Raw genomic sequence first — 18,699 nt, 5'->3', positions numbered from 1 at the left:
CTTCCCCTCTACCACATGTAGGATTTCTCCCTCACCCCTTTCTACCTCTTTGTTGCACTCCCTTCCTCCCCCATGTGCAACAGTCTTTCCATCCTTCCTTATCCCTCTGTGCAGCATTTCCAGACAGACATCCCCCCACCATGAGATCTGACATACTATTGGGTCTCCTAATACAGCAGCAGAGGACAGCAGCACTGCCAGGGCTTCCCTCTGCCCCCTCAGTAACACAGCAGAAAGAAGGCACCAGTGAGGTAAGCCAGGAACAGCCTGTTCCAAGCACTGCTTCTTTCCACCAGTAACCCTCACTGCTTTAGGAGGCATGTCAGGTCGCACCGGGAAGGGGAGGGGGTTGCAGGGTTGTTCCTGAATCAATGAGTCTGATTTTGGGTAAAAGAATCGATTCACCAAGTGAATCAGTGAATCAATTTGAATGAGGGAATCAGGCTGCAATACTCTATCCTGGTTCTGAGAAGATGGGAATACATATTTCAAGTATTTTCCACTTCAGAAATATCCTTTGCTATTGCCGAGTCCAAAAGAGCCACCGTGTATTTGTAGAACTTGACTTGTCAGTCAAGATGCTATCAAGTATCATTCCTTATGAATGGCCATGTACCATACTTTGACAGTTTCCCAACACAGGAACACTTAGATCAGAAACACCTCAATCCATTTTGAATGGTAGTTTCAGACAACAAAATGTAAAATGTGTAAAGTCATGAAGAGACACTTACAAGGCACTGTAATATTTAGACTTCAAAAATGGCATCACTAACCTAAATATCAGTTATAGTGTGAAGGACAAACACAACTATATTATGGAACAGCTGTGTTTTAGAAGCAGTTACTCTGGACTTTAAAAACATGAGAAACAAAACAAGTTGGAAAAACAGACCTAAGCTTAACACAAAAAATTTAAAAAAATAAGAGAGGCATATGACTGGCCTAGTGCCTGACAGCTAGAAGACCTAGATTCAATTTTTCAGGGGTCTTTCATTCCCAGGTTGGTTGGGACTCTTGCAGATGCAGCTTTCACAGCTCCTAATGGAAGGTAGTCAGTCCAGTCATCATGCAACATCAAGGCCAAGTAGTATTTAGGACCCATGACTGCAAGTTTTCAGGGAACATCTGTGATATAAGGCTTTAATCCAAAGGCTGCCAAAGCAATGGCTGAAATTAGGTGAATTGAGAGGACATAAGGGAGAACAGTTACTCACCTGTAGCAGGTGGTCTGAGAAGAGTAGGATGAATATTCTTATATGTGGTTTACATCATCCTGATGAAGCCCAGGTTAGAAAACACTGCTCAGCATATTTTCTCAAAGCTTTTGGAAGTGTATGCATGGGGTATAGATGTACCTTCCATGACATCTTGTCGGTCTAATACAGGGGCTCTCAACTCCAGTCCTCAGAGCCCACAGTCAGTCAGATTTTCAGAATACCCACAATGAATATACATGAGGGCCACAGACTGACAGTCAGGATATAGCAAAGAGCCCTTGTCCAAGTTATGAGTGCTGGGAAACACTCCAAAGATCATCAGATCTCTCTCGGCCAATGGGGTGCGATCAGAATCATGGTTCCTTTGTCCTGGCTCAAGCTAAGAGTTTTCACTAACAGATAATATACACGTACGTTAAGACCCTTCCAACCAGTGCAGAAAAGCATCCAAGGTTAGCCTGCCCTATGACCCTTGTCTGGAGCAGAACAAATAAACTTTCAAGTAGGACACCCCTTGTGCCACTAGCTTCAAAAGATCTGGGTTATACCCCTATCCAGATAACACTTCTGCACTTCTGACAGCCTATCCACCAGACGGTTTTCCATCCCCATCAGGTTACATGGCCCTGAGGGACACCCCCTAGGATATGACCCATTCCCATACTGACCGATGTCTGAAACAGGAGATATGGTCCCATGCCTCCCTGCTTGCCGATATAATACACAAACACTGAAACCTAACTGTTTGGATTAGAATACTCAGATTTTTTCAATCTCTTAAAATCTTTACAATATTCCAAACTACTCTTAAATCCAGGATGGCTAATCCGAAGAAGTGTCCCCTGAGCAGACCACAAACCCTGAGTGTTGAACTCATCTATACGAGCTCCCCATTCCAGGTTGGATGTATCCATCAAAGCTTTTTGAAATTGAAGAATTTGGAAGGGAATCCCTTTGGTCAGATTGGAGTGAAACATGGACAGACTCCTTGAAAGGAGACATGACACATTATATCTGCAGGTTTCCTCTTGTCTGTGACCACCAGAGAGAGACAAGGTCCACAGAGCTAGCTTCAAATGGAGATGTACCATGAGAATTATATGGATAGCAGAAGCCATCCAAGACATACTGAAAGATTTTAGCCTTTGACAGTTCCATATAGACAAAACTTCTAGGAAAGCAACAAAAAAATGGAGCTGGTAAAAGGAGTTCACTCAAAAAACAGATGTTACCAGTGGTATGCCTAAAGGATCAGTCGTATGATCTAGCTTTTCTTTTTAAACCATTTTTGGGAGTGATGTTGTAGAACGGTTATCTAAAAACATCTACCCCTTTGTACATGCTACTAAAATCTGCAATAAGATAAGACATTTCTGAGTTTAAAGATAGCTTACTGAGGGAGCTAGTAAAGCTAGAAAGATGGTCTAGAATTTGACAGCTAAAATTTAACGATAACAATGCAGGGTCATGCATCTGAGCTGTAAAAACCTGAGGGAATGTTGAATTATATGGTGGCCTATGTATATAAGCACTGCATTCTGAAAAACCTTCCCAACAAGTCTTTTATATTCCTGGCCCTTTTTGAGAGAGGATATGATCACCACACAAAGATACGAAAGATGCAGATTCTTCAATTGCAGCCTTCTTGAATTTATAGTGTCTATTTTGTTCAACTGCTATATTGGGGGAGGGGGTCTCCCACATCTTTATATATGCACTAGTTTCATGCTTCTGTGCACATGCACCATCACAGCCTCCTTTGGGGGCTCAAACTGGAGAATGTCTAGTATCATTCTCCTGTCTCCAATCCAAATAGGATGGACTTGCCTATCTCCCTTACAAAATCAAAGACTGAACTATTATAAAAGCAATTTTTATTTCTTATGTGGTGGGAAGGGTTTGAGGGAACACGAAAAGAACCCCTCCTCCAAGTCACCTCTGGGTGTTTCCTTAACACACCCAGGAGAGCGGAGTCCAACTCAGAAGTACACCCCTGGAAACAGTGAGGCATCAACTGCAGGTAATGCTTGGGTTTCCAAGATGGGATGAACCATCTCGCGTCTCTACCTCTATGCCAAAGCCTCATGCTAAGCTAACAAGCCTTCTATGTTTTGGGAATCAGGCCATGAACTGCTCCTTGAGGATCACCATCAATAAAGACAGAGGACTCAGCCAGTGCTGTCACATCCTTCAGACACCTGCTGTGTAGTGGGAGCTGGGTCTTGACACCTCAGAGACCAGCACATTCCATCTGATACAAAGGAGTTGCCTTCATCTGTTGGTGGTGACAGCCTAAATGTTCTCAGCACTGTGTTTCAGAAGAGAGTATTGTCAATACTTCTCAGCCTCCACCCAAAGCACTACATCAGCATTTCTTGACATTGAGGATGAATGCTTCCTGCTCTAAAGGGGGAGAGGGGGCAGGAGGAATTGCAGGATGCCAGATCCCAACAGTCTAGATAGTTGCCATCAAGGAAGGTTGAGCCTACCTTGAGGTCAATGCATGCCCAGAGCCACACAGATCAATGTCATGAATGGGCTGATAAGACTGGACTTCTTGGCACCAAAAATCCTCACACACCACTTTTCATGATCCTCCAAATGCCTCCCTCTAACATCCGCAAACAGTTTACAAAGATGGGGAATCATGATCAGGTTCCAGGCACCAATTATTAGTGGCCCTGAAATACAGTCCCTGTTGCACTGGGTATATGTCAAAGCTACTAGGTAGCATGAGCTAGAGGACCTAAAGGCAGTGCATACTGCTCTGTGGGGAAAAACAAGACTATCAAAGGTCCCATGCAACTGCAGCAGGTGGAAAAACATGTACTGCACAACATTCCCAAAAGCTCTGAAAAAAGTAGGCTGAGCAGCAGTCCCCCACATGTGCTTTGTTGATATCACATCACCCTGCTTGTCTTTGGAGAAAAATCCCTGGCTAGTTAAGAACACTCGTGGCACTGGATTCCCAAACCATGTTTAAAGACCGAATTAAAAGGTCAAATGGGCACGAGGAAGACATCGTCAGGTCATAACATATAATGGCATCTAAGGTATCCATTTAAAGTGAAACTGAATCTAGAAAGTTGGGGGAGGGGGTTCGTTTTGTTTTTTACATAAAATTGACTATTTTGTAAGTTACCGTATATACTCGAATATAAGTGGATCCGAATACAAGTCAAGACCCCCCATTTAAAAGACAGGGGCTTAATATTCAAGTGCCATGTCCTACCAGGATCTGCACCCTGTGTCCCCTCCCTCATACCCTTCCCTGCCAGGTTTTGCACTCAGCCTCCCTCATGCCCTCCCCTGCAAGGTTCTGAACCCAGCCCCCCCTCTCACCCCTGCCAGGCTCTGCACCCTGTCCCACCTTCCCCCTCTAGTTGTCTAGTGGTAGGCCAGGACAGGAGGGATTCCTTCCAGTTCCTGTCCCATCTGATACTAACAATTATCCCCCCCCCCTCTGTTATGTACCTTTTCCCTGGTGGTCCAGCAGAGCACTTGGGACGGCACACAGGAGCAAACTTTTCGAGCTCCCACCCAGCCCTGCGCCACTCCCTGAATGGCTGCTGTGAGAACTGGCGACAGCCTTTCAGGGAACGGTGCAGAGCCAGGCAGGAGATTGAACAGCTCACTCCTGCATGCTGGCCTGGATGCACCGCTGGTTGCAAGATCGGCAGGAAGGGTTCAGCGCAGGATACACCGCTGGACCACCAGGAAAAAGGTACATGAGGGAGTAATTTTAGTATTGACCGGGACGAGAGGGATCCCTTCTGTCTCAGCCAAAAGGCAGGCCTGCAGCAAGTCCGGGAGGGTGTCGGGTGGTCACTGAGTGATGACCTGAATATATGACAAGACCCCCCCATTTTTTGGCCCAAAAATCTCATCCTATATTCGAGTATATACAATAATTCTAAAGTTAATTTTGCCAAATTGCAAGAGGGATATAAAAAAAATACTGAAGTGTTTACAAATTGAATTTTAAAGTCCTCAAAAGCAGCACAATTCTAAAGCTAAACTTCAGGAACAGAAGTGCCAGAGACAGAGCTCAGCCTGTATATAAGCAACCTACTTAAGTGAATAAAAATACATCTTCCTAATTTCCAAGTCAATCTAGTCAATAAAATGAGATTTAATAACTAGAATCACTGTGCCACCACTCCTGCCCCCAAAATACGATTCTTCTTTGTAAGTATGAAGACAACAGCTGCTGTTTATCTGAAAAAGCGATGTAGTGGTGGGCAGTGTCCTAACAATTTTGAGAACAAAAATTTCTCTACTTTATTTGTGCCTCAAGGACTTGAGGTTTCACAAAAAATAAGTCAAATTTTCTGAATAAAGTCACAAAATAAACTATTTTACCTTCCTCTATGTCATCCTATTTTTCTTTTGACCTTACCTGTCTGCTTGACTGAGCTAAATGTGTATTCTTCAGTAGATGAAAAAGGAAACCCAAGAGTCAACTTAAAAATGCTAGGTTGTTCAAAAAGCACTAATGATCACATGCATTATTGCACAAAGGCAAATAAGGGGAGATAGGATTGAAAGGGGAAAAAAAAGCTCCACCTTCACCGATGTGAATTCAGCTTAGTGCCCTGTAAAACCATAATACTGCCACAGTTGACCTGATGTGTGATTGTATACTCAAAAGAAAGATTTACACCTTGGAAAGATGAAACCGTGTATCGGCTTAAGTAAAGTGTGTTCCATGAGGGATACAGTTCTTTGTCTTTCCTAAGTAGATCATTGTACATCTGATCATATGTGGTTTTGAAATCATAAACATTTGGCTTGTCTGGTGCTGGTCCTGGTAGTTTCACGTGGGTCCCTGTTCCAAAGGATCGGACAATGAATCCTCGTTTACTGAAAGAAAAAAAAAACACAAAAAGACACTAATGAATAATTGACTATAAAATATTTAAGATTTTCTATCATTTTGTTATATAGAACTCCTAGCAGATTCTGAGTTTACAGAGTACTGTCTAAGGAAAACCACTTTTTCACAGATTTAACATAGGACAGTTCTGGAAGAGAACCCAGTTTAAAAACACCTTTTTTCACTATCCCAGTGGTTCTCAGCCCAGTTTCTCGGAACACCAATTAGTCAGGAATTTGCATACTGTGGATGTAAAGCATGCAATTTCCCTATGTATACTCATATGGAGATCCTGAAACCTGACTGGGTAGGTAGGTATGTACCTAGAATTAGTTTGATAACCTTCTCATTTCTGCTTTTGAAGTTAAGTATCCTAATGGAGTAACAAAGAAAATTAAGCCACAAAATACAGCATACCGCCTGTTAATTAATGAACAGTTTTTAAAAGCTGTCCTGAAATCACAAAGCTAACATAAGGGGGAAAAAAAAAATCACAATATATCAACAAGGAAAAAACCAAACATTTAAGCATAATTTAACTATTAGAAAATAAGATATGCCATACTGGATTAGTCTGCTGAGCCCAGGATCCCGACCATGGTCAAGCTGGGTGCTTGTTGCGGCAGGGAGAGATCCCTTGCAGCGATAGGTGTAGCGACTGTGTCTAATTTAATCCGATTCTCTAACCGGCGTCTGTACCATGGACGGTTACAGAATCGGGGTTTAGTGTAGGACCGATTTTGTATGGGACACCTCTCCTGGGCGTCCTATACAGAATCAGGGCCAAAGGGTCTAGAATCAGAAAATAAGATTAAATATTGAACTAAGGCCAGTACTGGGCAGACTTGCACGGTTTGTGGACTGTATATGGCCGTTTGGTGGAGGATGGGCTGGGGAGGGCTTCAATGGCTGGGAGGGTGTAGATGGGCTGGAGTAAGTCTTAACAGAGATTTTGGCAATTGGAACCCAAGCACAGTACCGGGTAAAGCTTTGGATTCTTGCCCAGAAATAGCTAAGAAGAAAAATTAAAAAATTTAAATTGAATCAGGTTGGGCAGACTGGATGGACCATTCGGGTCTTTATCTGCCGTAATCTACTATGTTACTATGTTACTATGAAGTACCAAGAAAATTTCAAAGGGTAAACCCAAGCCTTATACTCAGCCCCAGATAAGTAGATCTTGGGAAAACAACCACTTAAGAATTTGCCATTTCTTTTCCTTGAATATTGCTAGACTGGTTGAGACAGGTGGCTTTGGCTTTATCTGCTAAGATGGCATAAGCCACAACTTCTCTCAGAAAGATTGCTACTAAAGATGTGATGCTCAAAGCTCCAATTCAAAAGTCAACACCACAAACCACATAGTACAACAGCACAGAACGATAGCTAACCAATGCCCAAAGCAAATTACATTTACATTTTGTGGTTATTAAACCAAAAGAGGAGGAAGCGTCTCATTAAGCACAGCTCCTGTGTGTATACCCAGATAGCACAGTTACTTACCGTAACAGGTGTTATCCAGGGACAGCAGGCAGCTATTCTCACATATGGGTGACGTCATCGACGGAGCCCAGATGCAGACGCCTCACAAGCAGACTTGCTTGAAGAAACTCGAAGTTTCGAGTCGCCCGCACCGTGCATGCGCAAGTGCCTTCCCGCCCAGCACAGGGCGCGTCTCCTCAGTACAGATAGCTAGCAGAGAAGCCAACCAGGGGAGGTAGATGGGTTGTGAGAATAGCTGCCTGCTGTCCCTGGATTAACACCTGTTATGGTAAGTAACTGTGTTTCCCAGGACAAGCAGGCAGGTATTCTCACATATGAGGTGACCTCCAATCTAACCAGTATGGGATGGTGAGAGTGTTGGCAATTTAGGAGAATAAATTTTGTAATACTGTTTGGCCAAACTGTCCATCCCGTCTGGAGAAAGTATCCAGACAATAGCGAGAAGTGAAGGTATGAACAGAGGACCAAGTAGTAGCCCTTGCAAATTTCCTCAATTGGTGTAGATCTGAGGAAAGCTATTGAAGCTGCCATTGTTCTGACTTTATTGGGCTGTGATTTTACTGTGAAGGGGTAATCCAGCCTGGGCATAGCAGAAAGAGATACAAGCCGCCATCCAATTGGAGATGGTACGCCTTAGAAATAGGATGTCCCAACTTATTTGGGTCGAAGGAAACGAAAAGTTGAGGAGCAGTTCTGTGTGGTTTGGTACGTTCCAAGTAGAAGACCAAAGCACGTTTACAATCCAGAGTATGAAGAACTGATTCTCCAGGGTGAGAATGAGGCTTTGGAAAAAACACTGGAAGTACGATGGATTGATTGAGATGAAATTCTGAGACCAGTTTAGGTAGGAATTTTCGGATGAGTACGAAGAACTACTTTGTCATGATGGAACACCGTGAATGGTGGGTCAGTAACTAAAGCTTGCAGCTCACTGACTCGTCAAGCAGAAGTGAGAGCAATGAGAAATACCACTTTCCAAGTGAGATACTTCAGATGAGCTTTATCAATTGGTTCAATATGGAGGCTTCATGAGTTGAGTAAGGACAACATTGAGGTCCCAAACCACAGGAGGTGGTTTGAGAGGAGGTTTGACATTAAAAAGTCCTTTCATGAATCTGGAAAACCACCAGATGAGCAGAGAGGGGTTTCCCTTCAATCGGCTGATGGAAAGCCGCAATTGCACTGAGATGGACTCTTATAGATGTAGACTTGAGGTCAGAATTGGATAAGTGCAAAAGATAGTCCAAAACAGATAAGGAGGAATGCTGAGGCTCCTTATGATGAGAAAAACACCATGTAGAAAATCTAGTTCCATTTTTGGGTGATAACCTTGTCTAGTTGTAAGCTTTCTAGATAGCTTCTAAAACGTCTCTTACAGATTGAGAAAACTGAAGAAGGGTTATGTTGAGAGGTACCAGGCTGTCAGGTGTAGATACTGCAGGTTAGTATGAAGCAGAGATCCTTGATTCTTGTGTAAGCAGAGAAGGAAAAACTGGTAGAAGGTATGGCTCCCTGCTGCTGAGTGAAGTAGAAGGGCGTACTAGGGTTTGTCTCAGCCACCAAGGAGCTATTAGAATCATGGTGGCATGATCGATTCTTCAACTTGACCAGAGTCTTGAGAATGAGAGGGAATGGAGGAAATGCGTAGAGGAAAAGATTTGTCCATTCCAGAAGCAAAAAGCATCTGCCTCGAAGGCGGTGAGGAGAGTATATCCTGGAGCAGAACTGAGGCAGTTTGTAGTTGTGGGGAGCTGCAAAGAGGTCTATCTGTAGCGTTCCCCACTGTGAAAAAATGTGATGAAGAGGCAAGGAATGGAGAGTCCATTTGTGAGGTTGCTGGAGACGACTCAAGTTGTCCGCCAAGCAATTCTTTGCCCCCTTGAATGTAGACAGCTTTGAGGAAGGTATTGTGGTGGATTGCCCAGTCCCAAACCTCCAGAGCTTCTTGACATAGGGAGGCAGACCCTGTCCCTCCTGTTTGTTGAGATAATACATGGCGACTTGGTTGTTCGTGCGAACAAGGACTACTGAGTCGTGAAGTAGATGTTGAAAAGCATGGAGAGCTTTGAGGATCGCTCTGAGTTCCAACTGATTGATATGACAACTGACGACCCGTACTGGTCCAAGAGGCCTTGAGTACGGAGACCATCGAGATGAGTGCCCCAAGCGTAGATCGAAGAGTCTGTCCGTGAGAACCTTCTGATGAGGAGGGCGTTTGAAAAAGCAAACCTCTAGAAAGATTGGAAGAGAGCATCGAGAGACTGTTTCAAAGAAGGAGTGACTGTGATGTGTCAAGAAAGAAGGATCACAAACCTGCATCCATTGAGATGCCAGGGTCCACTGAGGAATTCTGAGGTGAAGTCTGGCAAAAGGAGTTACGTGTACTGTGGAGGCCATATGACCCAGAAGTACCATCATGTGTCTCGCTGAGATAGAAGAGCGGGAAGACACTGTGTGACAGAGTTGAAGAAGAGCTTCCAGACTTTGTTATGGAAGGAATGCTCTAAGTTGCACAGTGTCCAGAACAGCTCCAATGAATTGTAGATTCTGTGAGGGCTGAAGTTGAGATTTGGGAAAGTTGATTTCGAATCCCAAACTTTGTAGGAACTAGGTAGTCCGTTGGGTCGCTACAATAACACCTTGAGATGTTGGAATCTTTGATGAGCCAGTCGTCGAGGTAAGGAAATACCTGAAGAACATGATTTCTTAGAGCTGCTGCTACCACTACCAGGCACTTAGTGAACTCTCTGGGAGACGAGGCCAGGCCGAAAGGTAGTACTCTGTATTGATAGTGCAGATTCCCCACCCGAAATATGAGGTATTACGGGAGGCTGGATGAATGGGAATATGAGTGTAGGCCTCCTTGAGATACAGAGAGCATAACCAGTCGTTCTGCTCGAGAAGGGGGTAAAGGGATGCCAGGGACAACATTCAAACTTTTGTTTGACTAGAAATTTGTTGAGAGCCCTGAAATCCAGAATGGGTCGCAGATCGCCCGTCTTCTTCGGAACAAGGAAGTAACAGGAGTAAAACCCCCCTGTTCTGCTGTTCCAAGGGAAACTGGTTCGATGGCATGGAGATGAAGTAGAGCTTGAGCTTCCTGAAGAAGGGCGGTCTGGGATGGATTGGAAGGATACTCTCTTGGAGGAAACTTCTGGTGGAACCTGAGTGATAATGGAGGAAGCTCTGGTGGAACCTGAGTGAAATGGAGAGAGTATCCTTCCCTGATGATGGTAAGCACCCAGAGGTCGGATGTAATTAACGTCCATCGGTTGTAAAATTGATGGAGACAACCTCCTATAGGGGGGAAAAAGAGACAGAGACAGAACGGTGGAGGCTTATGCTCTGTTGTAAACAGTCATAAAGGCTGAGAAGCCTTAGGTGCAGCAGAAGGTTGGGATTTCTCTGTTGCTTCTGAGGTTGCTGTTTTTTTCAGAGGAGGGCAAGTATAAGGAGCTGGCTTTGGAGCAAAAACGCTTTGATAGATAACAGCAGAGCGTGCAGGCTTGGCAGGACCTGGCTTTGGTTTAGGTTTGACTATTGAAGCAAATGAATTTTTCATGGTCAGATAATTTCTTGATGGCTGCCTCGATGGATTCATCAAAGAGGTCGTTGCCCTGACAAGGAAGGCTAGCTAAGCGGTTCTTGAAGGTTAGAGTCCATGTCAATGGTCCAAAGCCAGGCAAGACGATGCATAGCTACAGAGCAAGTAGCTGCTCGGGCAGATAACTCAAAGGCATCATAAGATGATTGAGGAGATGGAGACGTAATTGAGAGAAAGAAGCAATGACTTCTTGAAACTCAAAATGCATTTGGTTATCCAAATAAGCCAAAAACTTTGTAGAAGAGAAAGAAGAAATTCAAAATAAGTGATGAAATAAAAATTATAAATTGAGGACTTTAGAGGACGTCATAGCAATTCTGGTAGATGCGACGTCCAAATTTGTCCATAGTTTCCCCTCCCCTTCCAGGAGGAACTGTGGCATAGACCTTGGAAGGATGGGATCTCTTCAAGGAGGATTCATAAGCAGGATTGATGAGATAATTGAGAGTTGTCAAACCCTTTGCGATGCACAGTTTTATATCTAGAGTCCATTTCCTGGAACTGCTGGTATGGAAAAAGGAGTCTCCATGCATCGAGCAAAAGTCTGATTCAAAAGCTTATGAAGTGGAAGCTTAAGACACTGCCGGAGGTTGAGGAAGATGCATGACTTCTAGATATTCCTTAGAATATTTGGAGCCAGTATCCAATTGAACATCCAAGTCTACAGCATCTGTCGCAGGATAAGACGAAAAAGATAGCTGATCCGCCAATGCTTTGCCTCGATAGGACTTGAGGACGTCGAGGCAGCCTGTGTCAAAGCAGCAGCTTTGGCATGGAAAAAGGCATCAAAGGAACCTGGTGACTTGGACGAGGCAATCGAGACCGGGATATCCTCGAGGTCCGGCATCGGAGACCTCGAATGAGGAGTCCAGTGATCTGGTCGAGGTTGGAGTAGATCGAGGCCTTCGAGGAAGATGGTCTATCCTGAGAAGAACGATGCCTGGAAGAATGCCTCGATGAAGGCCTCGAATGGTGGTGAGAACTGTGTCTGGAACCAGATCTCGAGGATCGAGGAGATTTTGCCTTGGAGACGTAAGCAGCCGTTGCCGATGTATGAATAGGACTAGAGGCTGTAGATCGAAGCTCCATGAGGAACCTCGATGCACTCTCTAAAGACTCTGCTCCTTATTTAGAATGTGAGGATTCTTGTCGATGCACTCGCAAAGAATTCTGCTCCTTGCTTTTCGTGCTTGCGATGGCAGACCAGACACTCGCAGAGACTCTGCTCCCTGCAAAGAGTGTGGAAGCTCAGACTGGGGCATAGGAAGCGGCTGACTTCTTTGGAGTCTGCTGAATGCCAGGCTGGATGAGGAAGCAGTTTTAGGTCCATGTTAGTAAGGAACTGAATAACTGCTTCTCTAACATGGTCTGGAAAGAAGCCGGCAAGGATCGATCCGCATCTGAAACCGGACCACCTGCTTTGGCTGGAGGTTCCTTCGAGGTAGTGTGAGTGTGTTTCGACTTAGAAGTCTTGGACACTTTAATCACCACCGGTGGAACCGACTGCTGAGCTATCTGACCTGAGGAATAGGGGAAGATACAGATGATGTCGAAGCAAGAGCTGCTGCAAAAGATGAAGGTTCCTGATGAGGCTCGAAGTGGAAGCATGTAGGCGCCGAAGGAGCCTCGATGGAAGTCGATGGCCGGAAGACGCTTTCGAAATCGAGGGATCAGTAGGAGACTCCAACTCGAAAAGCTTGTCCACCAGAATGCAACGACGCTTGAAAGCACGAGGCTGAAGTGTTTGGCAAGGCAGGCACGACCCTAGGATGATGTTTCGGCCCAAGGCACTTGAGGCAGTGTCTGTGAGGGTCCGTGAAAGAGATTGCGCGCTGACACTTGCTACACCTCTTAAAGCCTGTGGCAGGCTGGGACATTAGGCGGAAAGATAGCCGCCGCAAAGTCGAAGCCCTTGGGCTGCGCCGAGCGGCCCGTCCCGGAAAATGAACGGAAGAAGAAAAAAAAATTTTTTTTTTTTTAAGTAAAATAAAAGAAATAAAATAGCGATTCGTGAAGAAACGAACACAAACCGCGGTTGAGAGAAGGCAAAAAGTGAACGAAGTTAAACGCAGAAAGTCAAAGACGGACTTCTCAGCTCCGTGGAAAACTGAGAACTGAGGAGACGCGCCCTGTGCTGGGCGGGAAGGCACTTGCGCATGTGCAGTGTGGGCAACTCAAAACTTCGAGTTTCTTCAAGCAAGTCTGCTTGTGAGGCGTCCGCATCCGGGCTCCGTCAATGACGTCACCCATATGTGAGAATACCTGCCTACTTGTCCTGGGATAAAAAAAAACAAAAAACTACAAACACACATTCTTCTGCACCTTTAAAATTAAGCTTTTCAAAATGTTAGCACTTAATTTTTGGGGGGTAATTATTTATAACAAAAAGCAGTACAGAGAAGTATCAGTACAGCACAAAAATAATACAAAGCAGAACCCCAAAACCAAGTGATGCAGCATAACATTCCTCAACACCCATCCAACTATCCCCCCCCCCTCCCGTAACAGCAAGTAGACGTTCAAAACCCAATAGTCATACTACACTGCAAACTTGTAAGTATCCGAATAAAGGAGATGTAAATAGAAGTAAATAAATCACAAAAATGAGCAAAAGTCAAGTCACCATACCGAATTCCATCATAGCCCATAGCAGTGCTCCCATCAATTTTTTGAAAGGCTCATATTTAAGTGCAGAAAATGAAGATCCACAGTTGGATTGTTCCTGCCAAGTAAGACACTGTCCTCAAAATGGCGCCTCTTGTGACTACGGCCTTGGGCATTAACCAGGGGGGTAGTCCTACTCTGCTGGCCCAGGAACATTATCCCATGCAGTAAAATAATCTTAGTTAAAAGCAGTGGTTATTTTATCACAACTTCTAGGCCCTAATGCAATTTGCAGTGCAACACAGCAAATTGTGTTATGGTATTTCATAGTAATTAGATGCAAAACATGTATTTGCATGTTTTGCATCTCATTACTCTGTAACCTGCAGTGACTTAAATAATTGTTGCGATAAACTTGGTCAAGCTGTGGTAGGGACTATTTAAATCAATAGAGAAATAATGCAACTTAAATCCCTAACAAACACAAACTCAAAAAAAACGAGAGTTAGACCTCTCTCATTACACTGGTCAACAAACAAACAAAAAAGTTTCTTTGCTACTGAGAACTTAAAAGTTAATTTAATGATGGATCTGTAATTGAAATTCAGCTAGCACGTCAGGTTTCTGAGATACACATTACTGATTTTTTAGACAGTTTGCCACATCAGCACAATATTGCAAGCATGAACTGTGTCACACAAAACTTGTGTTAAGGAGTTTATTCTGAAAACAAACACAAAAACAATAAGGAGACATCATAATACAGCATATATTTATGCCTCTCAACTCACACAAAAGATGTCAGCATGTTCAGAAATATGTTTAAGATACTTGCTTCTTTCCCCATGCTCATAGCTGGCATCACCAAGATTGGGTGGGAAGTCAAGGTGAGAATGTAAGTGCATTTTAAGTCGCATTTCTGGCACCCATTAGCCAAAATGCTGTCAGCATATTCTCAAGTATAGGTCTGCACGGGAACAGGAATCCCTCCAACCCACGGGACTCCAACAGGGACCCACCACTGGCCCACAGGACTCCCACAGGGATGGAAGGCTTTGGAAGCAGGGTTCGACTTACTGAGGCCTACCTAAATTTTGACGCAGCCGAGAGACCAGTCCGGTGCCATGGTGGAAACAGCCATGCTGAGCAGTGAGCTCAGCACACACACAGCTGAAAGCTTTGCTGATTAGTCCGCCAGCACAGAGGGGCGGGAACAGCAAGCAAGGCTCTCAGCTGTTTACATGCTGAGCTCACTGCTCAGCATGTACACAGCTGAGAGCCTTGCTTGTTGATTGGTTGGCAAGGCTAGAGCAGGAAGACACTTATTTAGTGATCTGCCTAGCACCCTGAAAGCCCTGATACTGGCGAGACTCGTCTTGAACTAGAAGAGAGTGACCCGAGGAGGCAGGAGGCAGGAGACAGGAACCGAGCGATTTTTTTTTTTTTCAGACCCGAGCTGAGGACAGAGCAGCAGTGAGCACAGCAGGCATGAGGTGCTTCAGAGAAGCAGGAGGATTCGGCAGCCGGCAGTCAGTTAATTAACTTAAACATTAAAAAAAAATGTGGAATTGATGATCCTGATGAAATCTTTATTTGAAAAAGGTGCAGATGAATTAAAAAATAAAACATAGTAAAAGATTTCATCAGGATCATCAATTTCAGTTTATTTTGTGTTTGCGCTGCTGTTTTCCTTGTGGAATCTCTTTGGTGGAACTCTTTTTTTGTTTTCTGTTTAGGTAATTAACTTATAAACCCCCTCTTTTACTAAGGCTTGCTAGCCGATTTAGCATGCACTAAATGCTAACACGTTCATAGAATATAATGGACACGTCAGCCGTAGTAAAAGAAGGGGTTTATACATGGATTTCCTCAAAGCATGTCATAAAGAGACAGGCTATAGATGGTGCAATAGTGGCCCCCATGGCCACACCTCTGATTTGATGGTAAAATTGACCTTCAAATTTAAAATAATTAGATTGAATTACCAGGGCATGGAGAACTGTCAATAGTTTTTTATGATCTGTAAGCTCAGTCTTATGAAAAAATTATTTAATTAGCTGCACGGCTACATTCTGAGGAATATTAGTAACGTCAGCAGTAACAAACAGACAATCTTCCAAGTTGGACCCCTCTATTTCACTGATCAGATTTAAAAAGTGAGTGGAATTTTTAACATAGGACTTTGCCAAGGGTACAAAAGATAAGTGATTTTTCTATTTGTCTTATGGATGCCTAAATGTACCAAAACCATCAGTGAGTACCATCTGAAGCTGTAATGAAAACCATCACAGAAAATTCTGTATTGTAACACCAGAAGCTCATGTAAACCTCTGAACTGACTCCCCAGTAGTGCTGCCCGATTCAGGAAAAAAAATTTTTTTGATTCGATTCAGCCTATTGAATCGATTTTTCGATTCTCCTGCCCAATTAGATGTTTTTTTCAAACATCCTGGAGGATTTTATAGCCTCTTCACCCCCTTTGCTCTCTCCTACCCACACTGGCGCTGTGGTGTAAACAAAACAAATAAGACTTTTCCTCTCTCTTTTAGGTCCTTTAGGTTCACGCTTGCTGTCTAACACCAGCTCTGGCAAGATACACATTTCAAATCTGACATATTGTAATCACAAAACAGAAAATAAATTTTTGTTCCTACCTTTTGTTATCTAGTCATTATTCAAATCATGTTGGTCCTAGGCTCTGGCTGTCTTCTGATAACTCACTTGCCAGGGTCTCCTGCCCATTTGCTGTTTCCTTCATTCTCCGTGCTAACCATCCATCTTCCATCTCTGTCCTCCCCTTCCGTTTCCCTTCCCTTCCCTGGAGGTCTGGTATCTTTCCTTTCTTTTGTCTCCATCCCCACAGCTGCAGTGATAGACCCCCACCATCTCTCCTTTTCTTAACCATCCTTTCACCCAGCATCTCTCCCTCCTTCCCCAACACCCCAGGGTTCACCATCTCTCCCATTCTCTTCCCAACTACCCTTCTATCCAGTATCTCTATCCTCCCCCCACTCTACACTGTCCCTTGTGTCCAACTTCTCTCCCTTTCTGTTAATTCCTTCCCTAAATCCCATTGTCCACCATCTCTCTCTCCTGTTTTTAGATCCATTATTTCTTCCCCCTCCCATTCCGGTATATGCACATCTCTTTGAACCCCCTTTCCCTCCCTCCCTCTGTGTACTTCTCCACCAGCCCCCCCCCCCCCCCCGAAGGACTACATGTTCCCCCCTGGCCTCCCGATCTTACCTTTTCTTAATTACATGTGTGTGTGGGGGGAGGTGTTAAACAATCGCCCTGTGTGTCACATATCCTAGATATACCACTGCTTGTACCAAGACGTAAAAGGAGACCAGACGAGCATATTCCTCTAGATCTGAAGACTCACCAAGATTGATCGCCCATATACAGGAATCTCTCACTACACCACAGGTTCTCTTTTCGCTCCAATTATGATTCAAATATGGAACAAAAATGGAGCGCGTTCGTACGTCTGCACCCAGGCTTCCTGCTCAATGCTAATTGGGGCAGACTAGCAGCGGTGGATCTTCCCTGCAGCGCGGCTGATGGCTGAAAGGAGAAAAGAGGTAGAGCTAGCGAACTCCTCCTCTAATTCACTAATATTTTTGGACCGTCTTTTGATACCATACACTCCATTTAGGACACTTAGATCAATAGAACAGCATCTGCTGACTATCCCTTCCTTAAAAGTAATAGGTACAAGAAGATCTATTTTTTCGGTTGTAGCTCCCCAACTCTGGAATAATCTGCCAAATTTGCGCACTGAACCCTCATTGGAAAAATTCAAAAGTCTTTTGAAAAGTTTTTAGTATAAAGATGCATTTGAGACATAGATAACTTGCTTACAGTCGTACTCGGTTTCAATCAATCCTTATCCACAGGACTTAAGAACATAAGCAATGCCTCCACTGAGTCAGACTCGAGGTCCATCGTGCCCAGCAGTCCGCTCACGCGGCAGCCCAACAGGTCCAGGACCTGCGCAGTAGCCCCGTATCTATACCCCTCTATCCCTTTCTTCAGCAGGAAATTGTCCAATCCTTTCTTGAACTCCAGTACCGTACTCTGTCCTATTACGTCCTCTGGAAGCGCATTCCAGGTGTCCACCACACGCTGAGTAAAGAAAAACTTCCTAGCATTTGTTTTGAATCTATCCCCTTCCAATTTTTCCGAATGCCCTCTTGTTCTTATATGTTTTGAAAATTTGAAGAATCTATCCCTCTCTACTTTCTCTATGCCCTTCATGATCTTGTAAGGTCTCTATCATGTCTCCTCTGAGTCTCCGCTTTTCCAGGGAGAAGAGCCCCAGCCTCTCCAATCTTTCAGTGTATGAAAGGTTTTCCATGCCCTTAATCATTCGTGTCGCTCTCCTCTGGACCCTCTCAAATATTGCCATATCCTTCTTAAGGTACGGTGACCAATACTGAACATAGTACTCCAGGTGCGGGCGCACCATTGCCCGATACAACGGCAGGATGACTTCTTTTGTTCTGGTCGTAATACCATTCTTAATAATACCCAACATTCTGTTTGCCTTCTTCGCAGCTGCTGCGCATTGTGCCGTTGACTTCATTGTTGTATCCACCAGTACACCCAAATCTCTTTCAAGGTTACTTCCCTCTAATACTAATCCCCCCATTTGGTAGCTGAACATCGGGTTCTTTCTCCCTATATGCATGACCTTGCATTTCCCTACATTGAAGTTCATCTGCCATTTATTCGCCCACTCCTCCAGTTTGTTTAGGTCCCTTTGTAGGTCCTCACACTCTTCCGTAGTTCTAACCCTTCTACAGAGTTTAGTATCATCCGCAAATTTTACAACTTCACATTTCGTCCCCGTTTCCAGGTCATTAATAAATACATTGAACAGCGGTCCA

The 18,699-nt window shown here is 44.2% G+C and overlaps 1 protein-coding gene across 1 annotated transcript in view; it reads right to left on the bottom strand.

Annotated features, from left to right (window-relative positions):
• SSU72 (SSU72 homolog, RNA polymerase II CTD phosphatase) overlaps positions 1 to 18,699 on the bottom strand; it is a 127,136-nt gene that overhangs the window by 93,082 nt on the left and 15,355 nt on the right. Inside the window, exon 2 of the mRNA XM_033921465.1 lies at positions 5,940 to 6,083. Within this exon, the coding sequence (XP_033777356.1) occupies positions 5,940 to 6,083 (144 nt within the window). The remainder of the gene's footprint in view (positions 1 to 5,939; positions 6,084 to 18,699) is intronic.

This window comes from Geotrypetes seraphini, chromosome 15 (genome assembly GCF_902459505.1).
Source record: "Geotrypetes seraphini chromosome 15, aGeoSer1.1, whole genome shotgun sequence".
Lineage (NCBI taxonomy): Eukaryota > Metazoa > Chordata > Amphibia > Gymnophiona > Dermophiidae > Geotrypetes > Geotrypetes seraphini.
The sequence above is the reverse complement of the archived record's forward strand: the minus strand, read 5'-3'. Positions and strand labels throughout refer to the sequence as shown.